Source organism: Gossypium raimondii, chromosome 6, assembly GCF_025698545.1.
Source record: "Gossypium raimondii isolate GPD5lz chromosome 6, ASM2569854v1, whole genome shotgun sequence".
In the NCBI taxonomy this organism is placed as follows: Eukaryota; Viridiplantae; Streptophyta; class Magnoliopsida; order Malvales; family Malvaceae; genus Gossypium; species Gossypium raimondii.
This window is the reverse complement of record NC_068570.1, coordinates 43313738-43330423: the sequence shown is the minus strand read 5'-3', so window position 1 is coordinate 43330423 and position 16686 is coordinate 43313738. Positions and strand designations below refer to the sequence as shown.

Sequence of the window (16686 nt, the reverse complement as noted above, 5' to 3'; positions counted from 1 at the left end):
CAAAGCGCCCTTTGCGGGTTTTCGCCTTGACCTCTCCTTTTCTTTTTCTTTTTCTTTTTCATTCTGATTTTTTCATCTAGATTTCTCTTTTTTCAGTCTTCTTTCTTTTTCTCATTTTCATTTTGACCTTGATTTTGATTTTTTCTTTTTTCTTCTTTTTTGTTTTTTTTTATTTTTGATTTTTTTCATTTTCATTTTCATTTTGACTTTGATTTTTATTTTTCTTTTTCTTCCCTTTTTTTATCTGAGCCTTTTGGGGCGCAACTTCGACAAAAAACTTTGGATCTTCCTCTTTAATCAGGATGGACCCAACAACAACTTGAAGAGATGAAAATTCGACTTCAAATGGGCAAAGCTATGCTGACTCCACGAGAAAGGCATTGCCCGACAAAGAATTACATCGTTCATACTGCAAATTTCTGACATCGTGCTATTGTGCAGATTTCATTATCGCGTTAACCTGCATATCCCGGTATGATCCTACAAAGATATCTTGAACTCTAGAGGTAACTTGATGAGGTCTCACTTCATTTTTACGGTCAGGTCAATTCTAATCTTCGCCAAGCTCACAATTTCTGATGATTCCTTGTGAGGTAGGATCTGTCTATCCTCTTGTTCAACCATCCTTAACAAGTCAGGAGACAAACTACAATCTTTGTCATTTTCAAAGCCCTAAGATCCCTCTGAACACATGCCTCGCTCAAAAGGAAAATCTGGGTCTATAGCAGAGTCATTCACGTAATTAATATCTGGGGGCTCATAATAAGTACCAAAGAATATACAAAAGAAAGTATAAATTTATAATTATTTATACAATATGATTATGAATGAATGAATGATGTGGGAGAAAATCCAAAAAAAATGAAATAATCAGACATTATTATTCAAAAAGAATGAAAGAATATTGGCTTAAAAGCGAATGCAAAAATGTATTTTATTAGAATAATGACGTTCAGACATTAGCCTATTTCATAAAGGAATTTCTATCATTTTTAGGCCAAAAACAACAAAAATGTTTTGAACATTACTCTAAATAAGCTCTAAAAACTACAAGGATTTCTTTTGCAATCCAATCGCTTTGAACACTCCCAAATTTATAAGGACGGACACCTAACAAGGTTCCTTCTCATTTGTCTTTAATTATGGCATTGATGTGAACGCTTCCCAGCACTTCTTCGCACATCACATTCGCCGCGTTAGCCATATGATTGGATAACAGATTTTCTGCACTGGAGGCCTCATTGAATTTGACAATGCCTATTTTAATGAGTTTTTCAACTATCTTTTGAAGGCAATGCAATTTTCTATCGAATGCCCCGTAATTCCCGCATGGTAGTCGCATTGTGCGTTAGTGTCATACCACTTAGGGTACGGCGGTTGTAGGGGTCTTAGATAATGAGGGGCAACAACATGTGCATCGAATAACCCCTGATACAACTCCTTATACGACATTGGAATTGGCGTGAACTGGAGTTTCTCAGTACCTGGTTTCACTCCAGATTCTTGCTTTAAAGGGCTCTGATGGCTGGTGGTCTCCGTCTTTGGCCCGCCCACAGTGATTGGTTTTGAGTGGCCCTTGTTATATCCACTTACATTATCCCTTTTATTTCCCTTCTTCCTTGGGGCTTTTATAGTATCTGGGTATTCTACCCTCATCTTCTTTATTTCGACTAGATTAGCAACAGGCTTAACTAAAGCATTCCTCAAATTAGATCCTAAGCCTGTCAGGCAATTCACTGGTGTCGATGTGCCAGTCTGATAATATTGGGATCCGATAGTAAAAAGTGCTCCTTTTGGACGCCCATCTGGCTGGACTTGGACACTTGTCGAAGTACAATCTAAGGAATAGACAAGATCCTCATTATCAACCCCAAAGCAAACCACCGGGTCTTTCACTTCTTTTGACTTTCCAGCTAGCAATCGGTTGAACTGGTTTGTAATTCTAACATCTGATCTCTCATCTCCTGTTGAAATTCAGTCAATTGCTCCTGCATCTGAATTTGCATTCGCTCTAATTTTTCCAACCTTCGGTCCATTCCTTAGTTTCTATTCGGGTACCGCAAAAATGTTGGTTTTCCAGACTTTCTGAAATAATTTTACCTAATTAGGGTCACTTCGTGAAAATCTAATGCATATGATACAATGTAATGCAAATGCATGAAATGAATGCCTAAAGAGACGTTGATTCTGATTCAATTACATTTAGGAAACTTTTCTAGAAAGCAAATTCCCTTACATAAAACGGATACATGTACGACCTCACCCTCATATTCTAAGAAACAACATCGGTTTTTTCTTCATTCGCATGTTTGAGGTAATCTCTCCAATAGATGCCATTGCTAGCTCATTTTCTTGATCTTGGTCGCGATCCATCATCTGCCCATCTTCATAAAGCTCGTCCGCCTCTTTAAGGGGGTAGAATGTTGAAGGCTCTTAGATAATTGCCAGGGTCACGAACTCTTCCATCGCCATTCTTGTGTTTCTCAGAATATATTCGGGAAGTCGTATTGTTTTCCACTTTATTAAGGAATCCGTATTCCATGACAAGCTTTCTAATTTAGTAATCGGACTTGAATCAATATCTCTTTCCTAAGATGCAAATGCGATGCAATCATAATCAAAGCACAAAAGAGGGTTAGTACAAAATAAACAAGGAAAAGCAGAAAGTACCTAATCGGGTGACTACTAGGGGTTTGGAGTGGCTCTATCTAGGCTAAGTTCCTAAGTCCACTATATGAGGTTTGGCTCTAAAGATAAGGTACCGAACTAGCGATTCCTCGATCTTCACCCATTATAGGTTCATACTGCATCGAGTTCGGTTCGAGGGAATACATTTCCCTATGGCTGCACGGAGATGAAAATCTCACGAAGACATAGGTACGGATGTATCCCAAAGCGATCCACTATCCTGCACGAGGTGAAAACCTCACGAAGGAGTAGCTTCTCACTCCCACTTAAAAGGTGTGACCAGCGGTCATGCAATGCAATGCGAAAGGTATAAAAATTTAAAATACAAAACATGATGAAGACTATAACTCAAAACAAATGAAATGCAATGAGAGGATCGATATTTAAATCAAATTTTGACTTTCGACAAAAAGACAAAAAGTAATCAACTCGTGGCTTGACTCTCTTATTTTGGGTTCCCAAAGGAGTCGCCAAGTCATTGACACCATTTTTGGATGGAAAACGGGTCGACTTGGGTTTTAAAAATGAAACGAAAACGGAGTCGCCACCAATCCTTTTTATAAGGTGTGATTGGATCACCTTGAAAAGTGGTTGTTTTAATAAAAGGTTTGATTTTATTAAAACAACAAGTTTGGTCCACGAAATTCGAAAAAACGGGTTCGGAGTCGGTTACATATACGAGGAAGGATTAGCACCTCGATACACCCAAAATTGGTACCTAGTTGATTACTTAATGTCTTAATGTCGAAAAACTGAAAACTTTAAAGAAATTTAAAATACGATCCTTAAAAAAAACTCGAATGGCATGGATTAAAATTCAAGAGGATATTTGGCAATTTGGTTAAACGAGAAATCGAAACCCAGCACCTTAGAGCACGTTCCTCGAATTTCCAAACGCAAAACATTGCCTTATTTTGTAATTTTTGAAAGGATATTTAGCTATTTGGTTGAACGAGAAAAATCGACACCCAGCACCTTAGGGCATGTTTCTCGAATTTCCAAACGCAAAACATTGCCTTATTTTGTAATTTTGAAAGGATATTTAGCTAGTTGGTTGAACGAGAAAATTGACACCCAAAGACCTTAGGGCATGTTTTCTCAATTTCCAAACGCTAAATATTGCCTCAATTAGAAATATTTTCCTTTTTGAAATATGATATTTATATGCATGATGGAATAATAAACATGATGATGTGAATAAAAAAATAATGTGAGCAAAAACAAATCATTCATGTATATACAATAACAAGTAAAAAATAAGAAATATTAAAACATTAAAACAAAATTATGGACATATAAATAAATAAATAAATGAACACTAAGTAAACAAGGATAATAAGGAATAAAATAAATAAAGCTATAAAATATGAAAACATATGTAAGTATATATATGTATACTTTATATATTTATGTAAAAAAGAAGAACTATGTATGTATAAACATATTATGTAAATGTATTCACGTGTATACATATATATATAAAATATAAAACATATCTACATATTTTAAAATTATTATATAGATATATATAAGTAAGTATATACATATACGTATGTAAATTAAAATATGAAAAGTATATACATATAGGTATGTATATATATATATATGAATCATAAAATAAAATACTTATATAAAATACATATTTTAAAAATGAAGAATATGTAAATATATATATATATATATGAAAATAAAATACATATATAGATATGTACAAAATTATACAATATACATAAAAATGTAGGTATGTATATAAGTATATAAAAATATATATATACATATATATATAAAAGCAATAATAATAAAAATAATAATAATAATAATAACAATAATAATATGAAATTTATTAAGAAAATAAACAAACTAACAAAAGGACTAAACTAAAATTTAAAACGAAATTCGGGGTTAAATCATAAATAAAATAAAGGGGAAGGACCACAATGAAGGGGCGAATGACAAGGAGGGACCAAATGGGAAATAATCCCGCCCCTCCTAAACGCAGAGCTTCATGGTGGACCAGATTATAAAGAAATATAGATTACAGGGCGAAATTAAAACAAAAGAGAACTTGATTGCAAAATCATTTTAAAGCGGAAGGGCTTAAAGCGCAATTAGCCCTTCCGCTCAAAAACACGCGGATCTTGGCCTGGAGCGGGTCGGACGTCGGGTCAGGAGCCCAAAACGACGTCGTTTTGGGGCTTACCTGACCCTCCCAAAACGGCGCCGTTTTGCAAAGGCTATAAAAGCCAATTTTTTTTTCATAATTTTCATTTTTTTCTTTCTTCCCAAAGAAAAACACCAGAAACTCTCTCCCCTCCTCCGGCCAGAGCCCAAAAATCAGCGAACAGGGCGTATAAAATAAAATAAAATGAAAAAATAAGTGCGTATAAAAAAAAGAAAAAAGAAAGGTCACTTTGAATGTTTTTGTTTTAAATCTGTTTCTTTTTGTTCTTTTTATTTCTAAATAATGCTTGTAAAAAAAACGAGGAAGAGACTCCCTTTTTTACAAAACCTCCAGATCGGTTTTCTCCCCCCTTTTTTTTACAACCTCTTTCGGCTTTATATCCGAAAATCAAAATAGAAAAATATTTGCTCCTCTTTTGTGTTGCCTGTTTCTTTGCGTGTTTGCTCTGTTTTGCAGGTGAGCAGTTGGGTGACGGGACATGCGCGGCGCAAGTGGCAGAGCAGGTGGACGAAGGCCCTAGGTGCGGCACACCTAGGGTTGCTGCTGTTTCTTTTTCTTTTCTGCAAATGGGCTAGGGTTAGGTAGATTGGGTTTGGGCTTGTTAGGCTATTTGTTTTGGGTTTGTTAATAGTTTGGTTTGTATTGGTTTTGATGGGTTTTGGGATGGTGTTGTAGTGGGTTTGGTATTTGGGCCCATTATTTGTGTTTGCTGTTTGTTGTTTGGGCCGGGCGAAATTGGGCTTCTACAAAGAGAGCATTGGGTCATTATTTACACACACTTGAATTTAAGAGAAAGTTGTAGAGAGAAAATTATCTTAAGAGATTATTCCAAAAAATTTCTAGAGATATTTTTTTATTTACAACTTGACCCAAAAGTTTAGAGAATTTGCAAAATTACCCCACTGGTAATTTTTGTTAAAAAAATTATTCGAAGCGAGCTCACACTCGACAGACATGAGCTTGAGGATAGCGAATAAGACTACTTAGTCGAAGCGCTCATCCTAGATGAATCGAGAAAGTAAAATTCTGATTAAGTGTTTATTACTTTAGATATCACAACCAAGATCTTATTTTGGAAAAAAATTTAAACTCTGACTTTTCCTTAAATTTATTTTCCTCTACGTTTTTCAAACTCGTTTTTTCAACACTGGTAAACAGCATCCGCCAAACTTCAAAGATAACAAGGGTGGGTAAGAAAGTTTAAGAATGTAGGTAAGTTATTGACGCGAGATTTTTCTGCGTAGAGGTATGAGCTCTCAAATTTTAGTGAGAACACCGAAATTGAAAGGGATAGTGAAATGACCCAACCAAACCTAAGACTAAGGGTCCATGGGTAAAGATTAATTGAAAATGAGTAAGTCTACCGAGGGCTACCTTGGGGGAACGATCCGCCGGGGAGTAGCAGAGGATATGGTTCAAAGATCACAAAAGAGTGGAACAAGGCAAACTAATAGCTTAAGGCTAGCCAAAAAGTATGAGTCTGCTAGGATGATAAGACGTCTATGCAGGTCGGCATTCAATATATACAAAACCACAAGTTGACTTAACGGATTAGAGTCAAAACCTGAATTTTAGGGAACGTAAGGATAATCAACTAGTAGTGGTTAAAGAACTTTTGGTTCAAATGGATGGATAAATGTGAAAGTTAAACTTATTAAGGTAGTGAGGAAATTGAGATGAGGTGGAATCAAACCAGTAACATAGAGAGTTGCTACCGTAAAGAACAAGCTTATGCTTAAGATAGAGAATAAGTTTGCCAGGGTTGAGCTGAGATCAAGAGGGGTAGACAACGATTATGCTAGTGTAAACTGTAGTAGGTAGAGGATAAATAAGGAGTTGATGTCTCTGCTTTAAATTTCATTTCTTGAACCCTTTAAGATATTTCTATTACATTGTTTCACAGAATCTCACTAAGTTCATTTGAACTTACGAAATTCTGCATGTTTGTAGGATAAAGGGTTTGACTCAAAAATCGAGTGGAGGGACCAAGCCAGGCACTGCCAGTCTTGGTAAGGGCATGGATGTCGTTCAAGGAATAAAGGGGCTCCCCTTAGATGCCACGCCTCAGGGGTATAGTCAAAGTCATGAAATTTTAAGGGTTTACATTCAAAATTTTAAGTGAGGTTGCAAGGTAATAACTTTTGGAAGATGTGTATGATAATATAGTCTAATGTGTAAACTAAACGTTTGAGAATGTAATAAGATTCGATTCAGAAATATTATCAAGTTATTAGGGTCTTTGTATCATCCAGTATCCAGACTTGGTGATCGCGTCGAGCCTAAGGTGTTACAAATCTGTAGGGTACTATGCCAGGTTCTATACATTTGTTGGACAAGGTTCACTCTTCTAAAATTTTCTCTATGCTTGGTCATCCCATGGGCCATCATATAATGATGATGATCACTCCTAACCAATCTTCTTTGCAAATGACTAAGGCTTCTGTGCCAGTAGAATTGCAAGCACTGTTGGAAAAGTATGAAGATCTTTTTCATACCCTTACTAGCCTTCTTCCCCTAAGGCTACAGGATCACAAAATACTACTGAAGGATGAGAATGCAGTGGTTAAAATTAGGCCCTACAGGTATCATACCATGCAAAAAATTAAGATGGAGAAGCTTATTCAAGAGATGCTGCAAGCTGGAACCATTAGAGACAGTAATAGTGCATTTGCTTCTCCTATAGTGATGGTAAAGAAAAAAGATGGCAACTGGAGGTTATGTGTGGACTATAGGCAATTGAATCAACTGACCATCAACGACAAGTTCCCAATTCCTATGATTAAAGAACTGTTGGATAAGTTAGGCCAGATAATATATTTCTCCAAGTTGGATAATAGATCAAGGTATCCCCATATCAAAATGAGTGAGTCAAACATTCACAAGACAACATTCAAGACTCATGAGGGGCATTATGAGTTCCTAGTCATGCCCATTGGACTCACAAATTGATACGAGTCACAAAAGCCCAAATTCTTGAAGGCAAGGCCCAATAAGCAAATTCCCAGCCCAATCAAGAAATCCATACATACTTAGTTGAAAATCAGGTCAAATTGTCAAAGTGGCCCAAGTTGTAAAGTTTTATTTTTATTATTTATTTATTTATTTATTTACTTAGTTTAAATTTTTATGTAAATATTCAGTCCAAGAGTCCCAAATAAAGACCTTTGACCGAATTTCCATATTAAAATAATTAGGAGTTTTTTTTATTTTAGTTTTCTAATTAGATTAGGACTAGTTATAAGGCATAGTTAAAGGCATGGCTGGCCACCTTGTAAAGAACTTCTCAAATATATATTAAATTTCAGATTTGTTGAGTGCAGAATTTTCTTTGAGGTTTTCTCCAAGAATTCTCTCTTGAGCTTTCTTTAGAAGTTGTTTTAACAATCTTTTGATTGTGGGAGCCATCTTCAACCTTCTTCTTGCCATTGATATTCTTTGGAGGGGAGATTAGAGCCGTTTGAAGGGAGTTGTGAGATCTTTCGGGATTTCAAGGCTTCTTAGGACTTATCTTTTAATTTCTTACTGTCAATTCTTTCTTTATTTCTGCTTGTGCCGAATCTTTATCTAATTTATTTTCTGTTGTTATTGTGTTTTCAGCCTTTTTCTATCTTAAGGAATTAGCCCAAAAATCCCCAATTTCTAGGGTTCTTGCCGATTCATCCATACTCTTTTTGGGAGAAATTAGATTGCCGAAATTTGGGGAAAACTATCTGGGTGTTCAATTGGGCAGAATCGCAATCTCCTTTAGGATTTCAAGAACCCTTATTAACACTTATTTCTATTCTCAATTTGATTCTTTGCTGATTTGGGGATTTTATTTCAGATCTGGAAATTCAAAGTTCTAATATTTTAATTTTTTGTTTTGTTTCAGATCTGATTGTTTAGAGCTTTCGTAGGAGTTTCCCGTGACTTGGCAACTCGATCTTGGTCCGCGCGCAACCCCGTATCATTTGGTATCAGATTTTGGGCGTTTTGGGTGTTCTTGGTTGATTTCTAAACTGATCTCAATTTTTTTAAAGCACAAACAGCAGTTTTACCCAAAAAATTTTTGAAAAAAATTCATTTGAGTGGGTAAACGTTGTCCGATTGATCTGAAATTTTACATACATATTTTTGGTACTGTTATTGAATAGAAAAAAGTATTTCCCGCAAAAAAATTAGTCGAAAAAGTCAAAAAATCGAAAAAATACGAAATCCAATAAAAATTTAAAAAAATATTCAGCGGGTTGAATTTGGTGCCCAAATTTTCCAGATAAAAAATTAAATATTTAAGGACATTCCATATTTAATTTCATGAATTTTTGAGATCGGGAACACCTCGAACGAAGTTGTCAAGTTACTCCGCAATTTTTCGGGTTTTCTGTTTTTAGCAATTTTTATTGATTCTTAGCTGTGAGTTTTCATTTGTTTGCCTTTATTTTTCCTTTACGATATCTAACACCTTCTTGTTTCTTGTGTTAGTAGGATTTAAACGTGTGCCCAATTCTTCCTCGGTGCAACACGAATCAATTGGTGTCTCGTCAGTTTTTGGCATCCTTGTGCAAATTAGGATTCTTTGGTAGATCGGTTCATCCACTCTCTAATTGGTTTATATAAACTCTCCTAAAGGACTCGCAAGACTGAATTTTAGCTCATTGAGAATTTAAAATTTTATTTTTGAGTGATTAACGGTGAGGTTTGCTAAATTTTATTTTTGAGTGTTGAGTGTTTATTTTTGCAGGTTTTTGAAAAATGTCTAAAGGTGATATTGACCATAATGATGTCTATGACATGTTTCAAAAACTCCAACAACAATTAGATGAACACGCCACACTTCGAACATTGAGTACCGCTTTCAATGAGGTGAGATTGAATCAAGATCCTCATTATCGGGATCCAATCAACGAAGATAGGGATAACCAGACCCCATAGGCGCCGCCCTCGACGTGTCCCTAGAATGGATGATGATTTTCATGATCGTGGGCAACCTTCTTTGGCAAAACCAAAGAGCGAGCAGCAACGAGAACATCTCTTTCATACTCGCTGCCATGTACAAGGTAAGCTTTGTAGAGTTATTATTGATGGTGAAAGTTGCTCGAACGTAGCCAGCACGACGATGGTGGAAAAGCTTTGCTTAACCACTACCAAGCATCCACAACCTTATCAACTACAAGGGCTTAGCAACGAAGGCCAATTTAAGGTCACTTAACAAGTGCGCATTGCCTTTTCTATCGGTAAGTATCAAGACGAAGTTGTGTGCGACGTAGTGCCTATGCAAGCTTGCCATTTGTTGCTAGGAGAACCATGGCAACTGGATCGAAAGGTCACTCACGATGGTCGTACAAATAGGTATTCTTTCAAGCATCAAGGAAAGAAAATCACCTTAGTGCCGCTCACTCCGGAACAAGTCCATGAGGACCAAATCAAACTGAAAAATTTTATTGTTAAAACAAGTGAGGAAAAAGAAAAAGAGAATGAAAAAGAGCAAAAAGAGATTGAGAGTGAAAAGGAATGTGAAACAGACAAGAAAATTGAAAAGAAGTTGAAGAAAGAAGAGAAATGAGTTAGAAAAAGAAACAAAAGAAAAGACGAGGAAATGGTAGTGAGGAATGTTTCCACTAACCAAGATATGAATTTTTCTTGTGTTGCTACTTTTCAGGTTCCCGAAAGACCGAAAGATAACTTTCAACTTCAATACCTCTCAAATGAAAGACGCTTTCAAACGATCAACATAGGCAAAGATAAAATCACACTACATGAGCCCGAAGAGCTTCGACTACACTATGCCCCCGATGAGCGAAGGTTTGTATTAAATGGAAAAGGTAAATCGACCCTTATTATTCTGCTTATAAAGTGGACTCAATTGCCATTAGTCCCATTCGATCGAGGAAAGTCGAGTCCATTTGATTTTTCAGATTCGAGGACGAATCTTTTTGAGGAAGGGGGGAATGATACGAGTCACAAAAGCCCAAATTCTTGAAGGCAAGGCCCAATAAGCAAATTCCCAGCCCAATCAAGAAATCCATACATACTTAGTTGAAAATCAGGTCAAATTGTCAAAGTGGCCCAAGTTGTAAAGTTTTATTTTTATTATTTATTTATTTATTTATTTATTTACTTAGTTTAAATTTTTATGTAAATATTCAGGTCAAGAGTCCCAAATAAAGACCTTTGACCGAATTTCCATATTAAAATAATTAGGAGTTTTTTTATTTTAGTTTTCTAATTAGATTAGGACTAGTTATAAGGCATAGTTAAAGGCATGGTGGCCACCTTGTAAAGAACTTCTCAAATATATATTAAATTTGATTTGTTGAGTGCGAATTTTCTTTGAGGTTTTCTCCAAGAATTCTCTCTTGAGCTTTCTTTAGAAGTTGTTTTAACAATCTTTTGATTGTGGAGCCATCTTCAACCTTCTTCTTGCCATTGATATTCTTTGGAGGGAGATTAGAGCCGTTTGAAGGAGTTGTGAGATCTTTCGGGATTTCAAGGCTTCTTAGGACTTATCTTTTAATTTCTTCTTGTCAATTCTTTCTTTATTTCGCTTGTGCGAATCTTTATCTAATTTATTTTCTGTTGTTATTGTGTTTTCACCTTTTTCTATCTTAAGGAATTAGCCCAAAATCCCCAATTTCTAGGGTTCTTGCCGATTCATCCATACTCTTTTGGGAGAAATTAGATTGCGAAATTTGGGGAAAACTATCTGGTGTTCAATTGGGCGAATCGCAATCTCCTTTAGGGTTTCAAGAACCCTTATTAACACTTATTTCTATTCTCAATTTGATTCTTTCTTGATTTGGGATTTTATTTGGATCCGGAAATTCAAAGTTCTAATATTTTAATTTTCTGTTTTGTTTCAGATCTGATTGTTTAGAGCTTTCGTAGGAGTTTCTCGTGACTTGGCAACTCGATCTTGGTCCGCGCGCAACACCGTATCACAAATGCTCCATCAAGTTACCAGGCACTGATGAATTCAGTATTCAAGCCACTTTTATGGAAGCTTGTGCTGGTTTTCTTTGATGAAATCTTAGTGTATTATCAATCCTGGTCAGACCATCTGTTACAACTTAAGAAAGTGTTTTAACTTTTGAGAAGCCATCATTTGTTTGCTAAGCTCAGCAAGTGTTAGTTTGCTTCCTCCAAGATTGAATACTTAGGCTATGTCATCTCGTGGTACTGTATCTATGAACTAATCAAAGGTAGAGAATGTCCTAGCTTGGCCAACTCATTTGATCCTTGAGGACAAGGATTTGTTCGACCCCGGGAGTAATTGTCATGGATTGTATATAATTCTGTTATTAACGTTGGTTATATGCTGCGTTTTATGTTTTAAGCTTTAGTCATACGGTGCATATAGAACAAGTTTTATATACGCTGCGTTTTAAGGTTTGTAATCTGCTGCGTTTTATTATCGAGGGCTACGATTCTCTGAACCTAAAAACATTGTATGCAGTAGGGAATCGTTTAGGCCTGTTATGGAATGAAATTTTTGCTATTTTTCTCTTCTTTTCCTACTCTCTCAATCTGTCAAGGTCGCCACCATATCAAACAAGCATGATTTTCTTTTATTCAGAGTATTGCTAAACCTACGCACAAAGGCTGCCAATACCGCATTTTGGCATTAAGTTTTACTGAGCCACCAAATTCATAAAATTAATCAAATACTGAACAGGCTAGGCCAAGCATACCATTTGCAGATAAGCAACTCATGAATCTTAAGTTCACCTTACATAATTCTTTTAAACCAAACATAAACTAACAGGTCATAGAAACTTATCCTCCTCTTAAACCAAACACAAACTAAGACAGCCATAAAAACTTATCCTCCTCTTCACATGTAGCAAAACTAAAATAAGATTTACTGCAAAACAGCCTCGTCCATGAGAAAATATTCTCTTCCAGTCTAACTAGACTGGCGCAATTCAGGACGAACAAAATCTGCATCTGGGGGCACTGATATATCAACAGTAGGTCTTAGCTTTGCACAGACTTCGATAGCTTCATGAACAGGATCAGATAAGAAGTTGCTTATCAGGTCCTGGTTGATGGGAGCACCTGAATCCACTGCTACGAATGCTTGTTGAGTAAGGTTGTAATCAAAACGTGGAGCCCATTTTCTTGATCCCAATCGTGCGGTTGTGGAACAGTTATCAACCATGAAAGAAACTCCTCGAGCATGCATGAAGGGGTTCAAGGAATCAACAGCTTCAATCAAACTCTCATTGATGATTTCTGAGTACGAGTGGCCCTTCTTTCTCAAGACCTCGATCTGATTTTAAATGTTACGAATGATAAGAAGAGAAGGAAAACAAAGCAAAATTCTTCAAGTGATTTAATTTGCCACAAAGCCCAGTAGTACATTTAATTATTATTGTCCAAAATTTAAAATGAATTTGATTACCTGTGCCATCATTAGCGCCACAAAAACCCCAGAAGTGAAAGGGCACAGTGGACCTAAATCATCTTTCGCTCTAGTTGCTCGGACACGCTCACCAACTTTCCACATCCGTGTCTGATCAATTTTACCCATAGGGAAGGCAGGTAGACCCTCCTTTTCCTGTAAACAATTCTTAGTCAGCCATCAAGCAAGATTTTTCTTCGCTGAGAACCAACTTTAAGCAATGAATGATTCATGGAATAAGGATCTATAACAAGCAAACTGACAAAAACAGAGTGTCATAAACATACATAAAACCGACGCCCAGCCAAAACAACACTGCAAATCTCGCTTCCACTTGCAACATCTTCGTAACACTCATATAGGATTTCCATGCAAGGATAATATGAGGCACTGTAAGCGGCCTCAAATCGCTTTTTGCCTTCCTCGGACAATGAGTTGTATACAGCTAGCATACCCTATGGAAACAAACACAGAAATTGGCCACAACAGGGATCCGTAAGTAAGAATTCCAAAGGGAGGAGAGAGCATAGCAAGCAACATGGATCACCTTTGTTGAAATGGTCTTTGACACAATTCCTGTTATGCACTCAACAGTGTTTTTGTAAGCCAATTCTTCACTCATTCCATCCTCCACATACCTTCTAAACAAGCATTCAACAACCCCATGAACAGCACCTAGCAAGATGCCTGCAGAAAGAAGAAACAACAACACGCTTTAGGCATTAATTTTTTTTAAACAAAAGATGAAAAGCAAGCATGGTTGACAAAATAACACAAACAACTCAGCTCACCTCTCTCCCCAAAAATGTCACTTTTGTATTCCTGCTCTAATGTGGTGGCGAATGTAAAAGGAGAACCAAGGGCAACCGACCATCCCAAGGCCACATCTGTAGCTCTACCATCAACATCCTGCTCCAAATTAGACATTGTCATTTAAGCATGCTTTTTTGAAAAGGTTTAGTTTTGACATTCATTCAGACTAAGTTGAATATATGATCATGAGATAATCAACCTGATGGACAGCAAAACTAGCATTAATTCCAGCGCCATTTATCTCTTTTCCCTGAACATAAAGCCTCCTCACAGAAGGTCCCATTCCCTTCGGGCAGACAGCAATTACACTGATGTTCTTAGGAAAATCAAGCCCCAACGATTGTAAATGGCCAAGAAGAAATCCATGGGAAAGCCCAAGGATGCTATTTGGCTTCATGTGGGAGAAGACCTTTTCATAATTATCCGCCTAGATAACATAATTCAGAAAATAAAGCTTCATAAGAACAAACCAAAAAGTGCAGAGAGCTTATGAACCATAGTGCATTAAGTCTTAAGCATTACAAGCCATCACAAATCAGTCTAATAGACTTGGAAACATTTTTCATGTGAGTCATATATTGGTTGGCATCAGAAAGATGTCTGCTATGGGCATGCAGCTTATACAATCAGCCAATGCTAACCATAACCAATAGCCAATCTTTTAAAACGCAGAAATAGAAAACATGAGGAGCTTAGCAACCTGTGCAGAATCAGAGATCAACAATAACACGAGATCACTTCCAGCAACAGTTTCCCATATGTCCCCCAGAGTTCCGTTCTCTTCAGTAAATCCTGCAGCACGGGCTTCAGCAAAGGAGCGAGAGCCTTTCCTCAACCCAATCTGTAATCATCATCAAGTAACAGTACATTTAGTCAAATCAATGAATGCAAAATAGAATACAGTGAGTACGATTTTCTTTCTTCTTCGTAAACAAGGACAAGAGAATTCGAGCTTGCCTTCACAACAACATCAGATTTTGCCTCTGCAAGAGAATCCCTCAGATTCTGTGCTTGAGCTGGCCCCTAAAACCATATTTTAAACCACATTTTAGTTAAGGGAATGTAATATTCGGATATACGATTAATGAACATTTGCAAAATAAAAACTTGAAAGACTTTCGTGGTCAATGAAAACTGAAAAGCATGCTTTTGATCTTCATAATTATGAAATGGTGGGGAAAAAGGTTTCCCTTTTGCTTTTATTTACAGGGAAAAAGAAAAGGAGAAATGTTGTAAATTAATAACCTGAGAACCCCAACCAATAACACCAATCTGTTTGATTCCCTCAAAAGCATCATCCAATAAAGGGAATAAATGCTGTCCTCCTCTCACAATGTACTGCCAAATACCCAAATCAATCAATATATATGAAATTAATCAGCAAACGGAACTGAAAAGCAAATGCAAAAGAAGAAGAAGAAGAAGAAGGAGAAGAAGAAATGAAATGACTTAATTAGGGGGTCAGTTAACCTCTTCGTGACCAGCAAGAGAGATCTTTTCTTTCTGGAAAACGGAGGTATGGAAGTCAAGCGATGTCGTCTCAGAAACTGGCGAAGGGACTGTCCCCATCTTGGCGACGATGGCGTTGGTCTTTGTAGAGACATGATGAGCTATCAGTGATTTTGGAATCGGCGAATACCGTGAGGACGATGATGATGTAAAGCGTGGTTTGAGGACGGTTGATTTGGTCGATGAAGATATCGACGGTGTAGAAAGGAGTGCGGCTTTAAAGGAAGTGGTTGTAGTGGTGGCGGCCATTGCTGAAAGACGAAAGCTGGTGTGAGAGACGGTTTCGAACAGGACTTAGGTTTATGTGCTAAGCACCAACTTTGGCTTTTTTATAAGGGGGTGAAATGGTTGGTGAGGTTTTTGTTTTTTTCGAAGTGCATAATATGGGTTGGTGTTTTTTTTCTTTTTCATTTTAATTTAAATGGAAAATTGTTTCTGCACTATTTGTTACAAATATGACAAGTATTTTATATGATAAAAATATTAAATATAGAAAAATATTTGATACAATATTTTTAAACTTGATAAATAAATAAAAATGATAAATGTTTTATAAGGTATAACAAAATATTAAATAAATAAAATGAGACATATTACAATTTTTAATTTTATTTATGAATTAAAAAAGTACACAATCAAGGTGCTAAATGCTTTAAATATATAAATAAATCTGGCATTTTCACACCCTTAATTTATTTATGGAGACAAAAAAATCGTTAAGCGGTATATTAAATAATTATCTAATGTATATTAACTTATTTATTTGAAAAATAGTTTTTTAAGTTCACAAAAAACAATATAATTATAGTACAATTAGAAATACATGTGCGAACAATTATAGAATAGAACCAAGCTAATATAAAGTACAAATTTACAATGAACTAAGGCTCCGTTTGCTTGGCATGAAAATATTTTCCGGAAAAGCTTTTCAACCTTTTCCAGTGTTTCTTTGGCTGAAAATAATTTCCTAACATAAAATGAATTACAAAACACGGGAGATGAGGCCTTTAATTTAGGAAAATGTCTTACCGTTTTTATTTCGGTAAGCATTTTCAGGAAAAAAACAGGCAAGAACTCTCAACACCCCGATCTTCCCTTCCCCTTCCCCTTCCCC

General features: G+C 36.2%; 1 protein-coding gene across 1 annotated transcript; it reads right to left on the bottom strand.

Annotated features, from left to right (window-relative positions):
* Positions 1-12511: 12511 nt before the first annotated feature.
* On the bottom strand, positions 12512-15887 carry LOC105773185 (ketol-acid reductoisomerase, chloroplastic). Its single transcript, XM_012594887.2, has 10 exons — positions 15534-15887; positions 15309-15401; positions 15021-15086; positions 14764-14904; positions 14263-14490; positions 14042-14159; positions 13798-13937; positions 13538-13705; positions 13251-13406; positions 12512-13118 (listed from the first exon to the last, which is right to left on the bottom strand). The coding sequence occupies exons 1-10, from the start codon at positions 15819-15821 to the stop codon at positions 12753-12755; spliced, it is 1764 nt and encodes a 587-aa protein (XP_012450341.1). The 5' UTR covers positions 15822-15887; the 3' UTR covers positions 12512-12752.
* Between the last annotated feature and the right edge of the window lie 799 nt (positions 15888-16686).